Source organism: Medicago truncatula, chromosome 8 (assembly GCF_003473485.1).
Source record: "Medicago truncatula cultivar Jemalong A17 chromosome 8, MtrunA17r5.0-ANR, whole genome shotgun sequence".
In the NCBI taxonomy this organism is placed as follows: Eukaryota; Viridiplantae; Streptophyta; class Magnoliopsida; order Fabales; family Fabaceae; genus Medicago; species Medicago truncatula.
The window spans coordinates 35,037,144-35,048,863 of record NC_053049.1 but is presented as its reverse complement, the minus strand read 5'-3'; the positions used below and the strand labels follow the sequence as shown (position 1 = coordinate 35,048,863).

At 32.7% G+C, this 11,720-nt stretch overlaps 2 protein-coding genes across 4 annotated transcripts; one reads left to right on the top strand and one right to left on the bottom strand.

Annotated features, from left to right (window-relative positions):
• Window positions 1-310: 310 nt before the first annotated feature.
• Window positions 311-4,153, bottom strand: LOC112417414 (uncharacterized). The gene is made up of 4 exons (XM_024773079.2): window positions 4,064-4,153; window positions 2,425-2,698; window positions 1,400-1,826; window positions 311-1,157 (listed from the first exon to the last, which is right to left on the bottom strand). Exons 1-4 carry the CDS (start codon window positions 4,151-4,153, stop codon window positions 311-313), a joined length of 1,638 nt encoding a protein of 545 aa, XP_024628847.2.
• LOC11426556 (uncharacterized) lies at window positions 4,029-8,305 on the top strand. 3 transcript variants are annotated; one of them, XM_039829613.1, is made up of 8 exons: window positions 4,029-4,130; window positions 5,853-6,003; window positions 6,199-6,291; window positions 6,388-6,476; window positions 6,595-6,683; window positions 6,798-7,050; window positions 7,142-7,298; window positions 7,681-8,305. In XM_039829613.1, the coding sequence occupies exons 2-6, from the start codon at window positions 5,977-5,979 to the stop codon at window positions 6,911-6,913; spliced, it is 414 nt and encodes a 137-aa protein (XP_039685547.1). In that variant the 5' UTR covers window positions 4,029-4,130; window positions 5,853-5,976; the 3' UTR covers window positions 6,914-7,050; window positions 7,142-7,298; window positions 7,681-8,305. The 3 variants fall into 3 exon arrangements, with proteins under 3 accessions (XP_039685547.1, XP_039685548.1, XP_039685546.1); XM_039829614.1 differs by having other exon boundaries at window positions 4,036-4,130; window positions 4,909-6,003; window positions 6,388-6,434; XM_039829612.1 differs by having other exon boundaries at window positions 4,040-4,130; window positions 4,909-6,003.
• Window positions 8,306-11,720: the final 3,415 nt, after the last annotated feature.

Here is an 11,720-nt window from a genome sequence, read left to right as displayed (position 1 = left end):
GCAAATATACATTTGAATCTAATTGTAAGTTTCGGACTACAAAGTGCAAACGAGACATACCCTTAACATATAACGACCAATTTTTGCATAGACACAACTCAAAATAAATTTTATTTGTACATATATATATATATATATATATATATATATATATATATATATATATATATATAAATGATAAAATTTAAAAGAAAAATAATTTAATCATATAACTTGATATCATTTCTCTTTTAAATTTTATCTCTTATATATGCCCATGAAATATGGTCACTTTTTTTTTTTTGACAAGAATAAACTTATTGCATTTCATTCAAAATAATAGTAGAGATACAAGATGGAATCCTAATATGAATATGGAAACTAGCATGACGCAAAGCCATTCTAGCAAAGCCACTCTAGCAAAGCTATGAGCAACTTCGTTGGCTTGTCTCCGAATGAACCTAACATCAGAGGTTACTAAATCAGAAGCTAACAGACGTCTACATTCATTAATAACTGCACTAAAATTAGAGACGCCACTAGTACTACCATAAAGACTGTCTACCACACTTTTGGAGTCAAGCTCAAAGTCCACAATACCTAGTTGCAGATCACGAACCCAGTGCATTGCTGATAACAAACCCAAAGCCTCACCCAACTCGACATCAAGGAGCGGAGTCATCCATTCAGTCTTGGCTAAAACAAAACGACCTTCTTCATCGCGAATACAAACACCAATACCAACCCGATTCCGAGCTTGAGAAAAGGACGCATCAACATTACAAGTAAACCTGCCGGGACTTGGTTTAACCCACTTCAAATCATTCGGGGTGGAAGGATTTTGAGGGCTAGGATGCCGAATATTCTGAGCATTCCTCCAGCTAGTAAGAAGAGAACCTGCACGAGCACAAATATCTTGAGCTGTATCAGTGATGTTGTTCCATACCTTATTGTTTCGATGCTTCCAAATACTCCAAAGGGTCACACTGAAAATTTGCTTTTGCTGCTGATCCAGGTGTTGTAGGATAGCAAATACATTGGTTGGAAAACTGACATTAATATCAAAGACAGCCATCAAAGGGCTCCATAAGCCAATACGTTGCCAATAAAGCATACTTTTACTACACATAAAGAACAAATGGTTACTATCCTCTCCGAAATCATCACACACTGCACACCTGTCAATACACTGAACTCCTTTAGATTGCAAACGAATTCTCGTGGGCAAGCAATTACGGCAAGCTCGCCAAAGGAAATTCTTAACTTTCGGGGGCAATTTTAATCTCCAGATATAGTTCCAGTTACTCGGTACTCGGTGTTGAACAATTGTCATATCATGATTCAGAATATCTTTATAAGCACTTTTAACTGAATAATTACCATCCCTTTCAAATTTCCAAACAGGCATATCATGAGTTACCGAAGGAAGCAACGGAGTGTAAAAATATTTCTGGCAATACTAGAGTCAAAGAAAGTATTAATGAGCTCCACATTCCACTGTTTCTCGGGTGTAATCAACAAGTCAGAAACAGTGATGGAAGGCCACTCCAATTGATGATGAGTTGAAGGTAAAATTCGTGCAACATTACTGATCCAAGGATGATCCCAAACTGGTATGTGTTCGCCTGTACCTATACTCCACTGAAAACCACGCCGAATCACATCTTTAGCACTCCAAATACTACGCCAAACATAACTAGGATTATGGCCAATGCTAGCTCCAAAATAGTCACTACGAGAAAAATATTTAACTTTGAGTAAACGAGTGATTAGAGACTCTGGAGAAGAAACCAACTTCCAAACCTGCTTACCAATATGGTCACTTATCTCCAATGCTTTTTCCCTTCCTAAATCAATTACGACAATTATTTTTGTAAATTAAAAAATTAAAATTACTGAAATGGTGTAAATGAAACTAGTTTTTATCAAAATAGTGTCATATTGTCTTGTAAACTAGGAATCAAACAAGTGCAAGAGGAGCTTGAAGATATCCCTAAAAACCATCTTTTTTCTATCCGTCAATTGCTCAACACATTGAACGATGTTGGAGAATATATATCACAATATTTTGAGGCTTGCTTAATTAGTTTAAATGATAAACCTCTGATGTTAACCTTGACTCTGCCAATGCCACAAGTGGCTTGGCTTTGGTGGTACCACCATGTGATTCAAAAAGGTCGATGCTAGAATGACCTGGTGGCACACTCCAGATGAAGGCATGAAGCATCCTCGCAAATAACATTAAAGTCATCGAAATTCTAAGGAGGAGTTCGGGACACCCACGTCTTCATGTGCTAAACGTTATCACATTTAAAGTTGGATATTCCAAATCCAAGTTAGAACCATTAGTCTTATTAAGATGTCTGTCAGGTTTAAATTTAAGTGGTTCTGTCCAGATTCTCGGATTCGTACCAAGTCCTTGTCTTCTAAGTATCACATAACTACCTTTGGGGATATAGTAGTTATCAACAACTGTATTTTCCATTGACATATGTGGTAGGTTGAAATCATTGATCGGATGGCGTCGAAATGCTTCCCTAGCACATGCCTTGACATAATCGAGCTTTGGAATATCACTTTCTTGGACCAACCTTCTTGTACCAACGACATTATCTAATTCTTCTATGGCTTTTCGAATCAGCTCAGGTTGATTGATCATTTCTGCCAGTCCCCACTCGACCGCACTTGACGGATTGTCAACAGCCGCAAGTGTGAGATCCTGCAAAATAAAAACAAAACAAAAATAACAAAAAACAACAATACCATAGAACACTCGTTATTACTCTAGTCTCGTTATTACTCTAGTTTTTTTAATAGAGTTCCAAAGCAAGTGAACCAAAAATCATTTTGACTAGTAAATTAAAATCGTTCCTCCTCATGATCCAAATAACCTATTGTCTACCTCATGTATAGGAAATAAAATAAGAAGGCAATAAATATAGTATTATTTTTACTCAAAACAATAAATATATGAGAACAATAAATTTTCAAAAATTATCAAATAAGGGTAAAAGTAATATTTAATCAATAAATGCACGTTAGCAACCGTACATTTTTCTTATATTTGGGAACAATAAAAGTTTCAACAACCCTCTTATATTAAAGACAGGGGCGTAGCTATGTCTTAGGAAGGGATAGCTTTGGCTACCCAAACAATTGGTTTTTTTTATGAAAAATACTGCCTCCGGTCCTATATATAAAAAACAATTTACTTTTTTTATTCATTGAATAATTGATGTATTTGGTCTATTTTTAGGCTAGGTACATCAATCAATTATTGAATGAATCTAAAAAGTTAACTTTTTCTTGTAAATAGGACCGGAGGTAATACTAATTAGTGTCTCTGAGGTACTAGCTAAGGAGAATAATATAGTAAAAAATTCTTCGAATATGTAAAGAATTTTGGGTCATGCTAACTACTCCTCTGGGACAATAGTTAAAAAATTAAAAATTAAAAAATTTGCATCGAAATGAGTATGTTTTACACTTTTAAGAGTTTGACTATACAATTTCAATTTTTATTTTACTATATTAGTCTCCTTAACTAGTGTCCCTAACATCAAGGACACTAATTAGCCTTTTCTATATAAAATAATAATAATGTTCGGGTAGCCAAAGCTACCCCTCCCTAACACACAGCTATGGTGGCGTTTAATATGGGAATGAGAAGTTGTTTCCCACCATGGTAAAGCTAATTTTCAACATTGACTCATCACGTGCAGGTTGCTACTGTCCCAACTCTTTCTTTCTCTCGATCTCATATTCGGTTTCATTCCTGTGTCTACGGTTCTTTCTAAAAAGCTTCATGAAACTTTCAAAGACAAAACAAGCCAATAGCTTCTCTTCCCCAACAAACCAAGTGTTTTTGTGTTGTATTTTATCACAACAAAAATGTACAGTTTTTAATGAGCATTTATTGATTAAATGCCATCTACTAAACTATATAGGACAATTCTTGTCCATTTTTTTTACCATTTTGCCCTTATAGGGGTATTTTGGTAAATTAGTAATTGCTGCCTTTCTCTCTATATATATGGGATGAATTGAGGTTATTTCCCACGATTTCCTAATCGTGTGTTCGTACGGTTCCATTCAGTTCGCCGTTTTCAGCATTCTGTCTGGTTTGGTTAGCTTGATTGCTGGTGTTCAAGGTTGTGTTGATTTTTGTTTGCATGTCCCTTTTTTGTATTGCTTTTGGGTTATTTGTTCTTCCCCTCTTTGTTTTTGCGATCTGTTCCTCTTTGTTTTATTGATTTGTTTTGTTGTAATGGCTTAATCGATTCAGATATTCTGATTGTTGTTTGTGTTTGTTTTGGTTGATTGAGAGATGTGTGTTTCATTTTGGCCGATTGTGTTTCAGATTTTTTAGATTTTGTTTGTTGTTGGAAAGCTTTGTTGTGAGTATGTGTTTTTTTGAGGTTGTTTGTGTTTGTAAGATGTTGGATGATTTTGTTTGTGTTTTGCATGTGTTGTGACATGTTTCTGGGTATGTTTGGTGGTTTTTTTTATGCATGTATGTTGGTTTTTTTTATTTGGTGTCTGCTTTATTGGAAATTATATATTTAGTTTGATTATGGTGTGGTTTGTTCAGTTTGAGTATCATGATTTATAGTTTTCTGGTATGCATGTTTTGGAAATTTTGTTTGGTGGTGAAGGGATTGCAAAAAAAAAAATTGCTGATGCTATGTGTTTGGATTTTCAATATGTGAAAATGAAAGTAATAATTTTCATTGTGTCATTGAATATCTATATCATAGATTGGTTTTACTTATTTGAAAATAACAAATAAGAGACTATTTTTTTATGAGCTTTTTAAAACTGTTTTGGTTGATATGATAGAAGTGTTCATATTTGGTGAATAATTTACCTATTAACATCTAATTAGAATATAGTCTGTCTGGTCTCATCAATTTTCTTGGGGATTTGCAGATTAAGTCTTATTTTCATGTTTAACTCTGAGAGGATTTTGATATAATTTGGTTTAAGACATTTAGCTTGGTGTTCTGGATGGTTACAGTTGGTAGCACAAAATAAGTTTGATCTCTCACTTGATGTATCCGAGAATCTTGATATTTGACAATGATATTTGATAGTTTGAGATTTAGTTGCCTTATTTTCTTATGATGTTGTTGAAAGATTATAGATAATTTGCTACATTGATCAGATTAGTGAGGATAAATGTTGAAAAGATAGCAACTGAGGCATCTGCATTTAACTTATTTTGGAGTTACTCATACTCTCACAAGTTTGTAAAATCTTAGCAAGGAAATAACACCTAATAATCAGTGATTTTTCATCTACTATACAATAAGTGTTATTCCAATTCTCTTTCTAATGCTTTCATTCTCATTCCTATTTTGTCTTGTGGATTAGACCCATCATAAAGTTTGCATCTCTGTAACATGGATCTTGAGGGTTGTTTTTTTTCATATATTGCACATGAATCCTATGATTTACATCTTCTATATTTCATTTCATTAGTTCTTATAATGCATCTAAAATACATTACCATGGGATTTTAGATATTAAACTACTATAAATACACGAGAAGAAAAAATTATGATTAGATTCAATTTTTTTTAACATTTCCCTTCATTGTTCCATAAGGTTTCCTCTATGGAATCCTCAACAGATACGAAATATCTTCAAGAGTCTCCTGAATTAGTATCAGTTGTAACAAAGCTTATTAGCCTCTCACATTCTTAAAGGAATGTACTTTTTCCTATATGTCATTGGAGCTTAGAAATTTGTTGTAATGAACTAGAGTAAATTAAACCTTTTTTGGTAACAAGAATAGTTAACAATTATTCAATACAGATCTTAGTGAGGTATTACAAAGCTATTTTATGATCAATTGGTATGTTTTTATACAGGGCTGTCAATAATGTCTAGGGATTTTGATTGCTTCAAAGACTTAAAAAGGAAGTAGATGTTTGGAAAATTGGGTTTAGAGTTCTTGACTCATGGATTGTCACTGCCAGTAATGGTAACCAACATATGGAGTTCATCATTGGAGATGCCAAGGTTAGGAAAATTATCTCGGATTTGTTGAGTGGATAGTTTTTTTTATTATATCAGTTTTGGAACTGACAATGGTCCATTTAATGGTCCATTTAAGGTCATATTATACCTTAAGAATTGTTAAAGGTTCTCATTATTTCCCTTTTCATTGATTAGTACCTTCTAATTAGTTTTTGTTTTTATATTGCCATAATGAAGTTTCAAATGCAAAAATTTATTGAGAAGATTGTTGATATGATGAAAGCAGAAAGGCTATTTGAGTCTCAGGGTGGTCCAATAATTATGTCTCAGGTAGACTAAACATGTTGCTAGCTTTCTACTTAATCTATCTTAGCTTTAAATTATCTTATGTTTTATTTATTGACTAGAACTTTTAATTTTGTGTAGATTGAAAATGAATGTGGACCTACGGAGTATGAAATTGGTGTAAGCAGGTATGGCTATAGGACTCGGTACCGGAGTTCCGTGGATCATGTGTAAGCAAGATGATGCTCCTGATTGTATCATTTTTTAAAAATACATTCTTATTCTTGATATAGTCTTTTATGCCTCCAAGGATTTCAGCTTCTAATTCCGACGTAAATAATTTTACAGATTAATACCTGCAATGGCTTCTATTGTGATTATTTCTATCCAAATAAGGATTACAAACCAAAGATGTGGACAGAAGCTTGGACTGGCTGGTATTGATGCCTTGCTTCTTATTTCTTAGGTTTCCATAAGAAGAAGATAATTGCAAGCTAGATATAATATAAGCCAGACTATACATTACTTTTTTTCCTCTTTTATGTTTGCAGGTTTACGGAGTTTGGAGGTCCAGTTCCTCACCGACCTGCTGAAGACATGGCATTTTCAGTTGCAAGATTTATACAGAAAGGAGGGTCATTGCACTATAATAACCAAACAAATTTAAAATTATAAATCAGTTTTTTTACAGTCTAATCTAAATGTACCTGAAAACACTACTGGTTCTGGTGAAAAGGATTGGGTTAAAGGTTCCATTTTTCTCATAATTGCTACTTTTGCTCGGGCTTCTTCTTCATCCTTCAGGTATGTAACTGTTTATAAAATTAAGAAAGTGGAGAATAAAATTGAAATTATACATTATTTGAATATTGATTTTTGTGTGTGATTAATGAAGGTTCACATTGAGGAAATACTCAGCTCAACTCTCACTCACAGCCATAGTGTGTTCCTTGGGCACACTTCAATCAATTGATGTGACTTTTGTTATGGAGCATAACCCAAATGCTTGGTGCATTGGTTGGGACATGAACTTATTAGCTGCAGCCTATGTTGTAAGTCTCTCCCCTGTTATCAAAGTTTTAACTTGCGGCCGGCGGCCGCGTTTGCATCACAATTCTTTATAATATGAAGAATCATAGTCAAATGCGACCGAAGGCCACTTCAATAATCACTGCCAAAATAATAAACCAGCCAACAAAATTAGTGACGGAAACAATGAAATTCCTTGCTATTTTTTTTATCACAAGATTTAGTAACGAATTTTGAGAGAGATGTCATGTTTTGTTCGTCCTGAATGGTGTTTTGGTGGCAACAGACATTAAAAAAACTTGAAGTCCCGGCCAAATTGCAGTCGATATTTTTTCCCGAAACCCTATTTTTTGTCTGTTGATGAATTTATTGAGTGTTTTAATGGATGTAAACTATTGTGCACAGGGTATAATATCATCAGGTCTTACCTACTATGTTCAAGGGATAGTCATGCAAAAGAAAGGACCAGTTTTTGTCAGAATGACTACGATTTTTTCAAATTATTACCAATGTCTATGTTTCATTGTCAATGTCATGTTTGATGTCCGTGTTGGTGCTTCATAGACAAGACATGTTTATCTGTCATGAAACACTAAAATTAAGTAGTTGGAAATGCCAATGATGTAAAACTTAGCCATCTGTACATGTTTGTCAAGACAAGGGGTGAAAGAGTTCTTGACAGAGATTAATGTGATCTCTGAAGTAGAGCATGAAAATTTGGTTAAGTTGTATGGTTGTTGTGTTGAAAGAAATAGCAGGATATTAGTCTACAATTACCTTGAGAATAATAGCCTTTAACAAACTCTTCTAGGTAAATGAATTTTTTCAAATTCATGGATGCTACCGGATTGTCATCCGAGCCATTCCTTTCAAGACAAGGACCTGAGGCTCTTATCTGTGTTTGTTGGTAATCATCTTGTGTTTTGTTTCGTCTTTCATTAAGGAACGTTCTTCTGAATCTTTTTATGTTAATCCATGATTTGGGTGTAAATTGTTTCCTTCATTTGGTCACTTAGAAGAATGTGGATTATTCCTTTCTACTATTAATTAATTTTGTTACTTCATTTCAACCTTTCAAAATTCCAAGTGTGCAGATATAACGTTTTGCATAATCAAATGTATTATAGTCAACTACACGCATTTCTTTTTTATAAAACTTTTCCCAAAAAAGTTTGAAAAATGTATCATGCAGTAGCTTTTGAGCTTTACTCTTAATATATTTGAATAAACTCTAATTTTATAGTGCATTTGGATGAATGAATTTGCTTATGTAATGATCTTGGAAGAATGAATTTGCTGATGTAATTTATCATGCAGTAGTTTTCGAGGTTTCTGCTAATAGGAGCCACTGATTTAACATGTTGCTTTCATAAATTTATTTTTATAAAGGTGCAAATTTCTAATGTTCTATCATAGTGTATGATAGAACACTATGACGTCATTTGATTTATGTAGCCGACCCCATTTAGTGGGATAAGACTTGGTTGTTGTTGTTGTTGTTGTATAATCAACAACAATCTCTTAGAAAAATGCAACTATCTCTCTTGATTTGCTCATTTTTCCTTTAGAACAATCATTTTAGAAAATACGTAATTCAACCCGTGCGAAGCACGGGTTTGTAACTAGTTTTATCCTTAAAAACTATTGTTTTCACATATATTTATCGTTTTGAGTAAAAATAACATTTTTATTGTCTTCTTGTTTCCTATTCCTATATACGAGGGAGACAATAGGTTATTTGTTGTTAGCATGACCCAATAAAAAAAATTACTTTTGTGTTTAGCTACCCGAATAAAATATGTTTAACTACTCCAATAAATTAATAAATGTATTTTATGTTTAGCTACCCCAATAAAATATGTTTAGCTACTTCAATAAATTTATTTGCGCAAAGTTTAGAGAAATAAAATGTGCATAAAATTACCATTTGTTTAATAGATTTATTTTATCTTATTTTGACATTTTCAGTATCTTAAGCAATTACAAATGGAGTTGTTAACAATAAAAATTGCAAAGAGAAAACTAAAAAAAAAAAAATTAAAAAATAGTTATATATTTATTTAAAAAAAAATCTTCTTATATTTGACCACGCTGTATAAAATTCGCTAGCTCCGTCGCTGATTAAAGATCAACAATCCTCTTATAATCATCTAATAAATAATTAAATTAAAAATATTATCAACAAATAGAATTATTTATGTTTATATTTATTTTTCATTATGCAACCCAATCATATTTTCATTTAACAGCTGTTATTTTTCCAAAGTCCATTCTTCCTATTCCTATGCAATTAGTCCGTTGTTTGTGCTTTGATAAATAATAAAATGGTCATTCTTTGTGCCTCATTGGCTTCTGTAAAAATGATTTTCTTCTTATTCTCATCACTCTTATGCAATGATATATACATACCAAAATAACAGACTTAATTTCCTGCTCAGTCAATAGGGCATTATATTGTTGTCTGCGTCTTTGAGAGATATGAGAATATCAAGCAAATCTTCCTTATCTGTCTTTTTCCCATTCTTCCGTTCTTGAATTCTATTCTCAATTATGTGGCAAAACCTTGGCCAATCGTAGGCAGTCTCCCAGAAATGATAGCAAACAGGCCTACTTTAAAATGGATACAAAATTGAGGTGATGAGTGAACTAAACACTGAAATGCCGGTTTTTTTTTATCCTACAAAAGCGGATTCATACAGCCGGCTTCCACTTTCCCTCTGATTTTTCTCTGCATCTTTTTTTGATTTTTTGATGAGACATTTATAACGCTGGATTTCTTTTAATCATCATCAGCTTACTGTGATGCGCAAATACAATGCTGTGTCAGACAGAAGAACAATATTTGTCAACTTCATTTTTTATTCATTTGTTTAACTTTATATTGGACATCAAAGACATGATGTTTGTGCAGAGATGTTAGGAGAGAGCCCTTTTTACTCGATGTTTTGAACATCTTTTTTGTGTTTTAATTTGGACAGTCTTTCTTTCAAAGCTTCCAAATTGAAAGTAGTTTTGTTAAACTTGAGTATTAGTGGAATTTATATACAAGTTTAGACATTGTTTTGTAATCCAGGAGAATTTAGTGCTTAATGTTCGATCATTGTGGAGTGTAGAATTACATTTTATACATAAAGAGTTAAAATGTATTTATTTTTGGTTCTTGACCTATTCCTTTTTAATGTTTTACTTTCTCGTTACAGTAACTTACAAGGCAAAATAAGGAAGAAACTCGATAAACAATTTTTAACACATATTTCAATGTTAAGTTTTTTTTTTTACAATCAAAAATGAGATATATTAACTCGGACACCGTAATTGTTACCGCACAAGATGTGCCAAACAATCACAAAAATGTCAAGGTCCAAACAAGATTACAACCAAATCAGTCAATACCCAGACATAAAAGCGGGCTCGACCACCACTGATGAGTATCAAAACTAAATACAACATTGCTAGCTTTAACCACCACAAAGAAGTTGATTTCACATTATCTAGCATTTGTGGCAAAGTACTTTGTCTATTTCTAAAAATCCTATCATTCCTTTCATTCCACAACACCCAAACACAAAGCAACCAAATTAAGTGGAAGAAAGACCGACGCCCTCTTGAACAACCTGCATAATTAATAAATTGCAAAAAATGATCTGAGGTTGAATGAGAATCGACTCCCACCACTCCTAGCCATGCTGGCACCATTGGCCATAATGCACTAAAAGTTACACAATATAGCAAGATCCGATAAACAAAGGTAGCATATTCATTGTTGTGTTGTTGAGTTGTGGTTGGTTATCCGTGTAAGGAAGTTTTATTCTTGGAATGTACTGTATATCCTTGAATTTCAATCGGTATTTTTGTTGTAAAAGAAAATCATTTTCACTTGGTGGTGGGTATCCTTCCCTTACCATAAAATTTTGCTTTTGCCTTTTCATTTTTAGTCATCAAATCTGTAATTGTCTTCTAATTTTTTTTTTTCATTTTAAATTGTTCTAAATTCTAATTATTAGCACATTTTGTGTGATGATTATTGAAATTTATTTTAAGATATGAAGAATAAAATATTTTATACTTAAATTCATTCAAATAATATTTTCCACGTGTTGTACACGGGTATACACTAGTTATATTTATGGCTAACATTCAACTAGTGCACGTTATACCCATGTATTTGATAGTGCAAACTAAACAAAACCTACCTCAGGTGAATTTGTAAATTTTAAGCTAAATTATATCGGAGGTCTTTTAAGTTATTTTATTATAAGAAATTGATCCTTTAGGTTTTATGTACTATTTAGGTCATTTAAGTTTATTAATTGTAACAAGCTAGTCCTTAAAGTATTTTTTCATAACACTTACATCTTTTACGTTATTGAATTGAAACTTTTAGGTCTCGAATAACTTATATTTTAAGATTTGAAATCTCCTAAATTGTTACGGTTAAATAACTT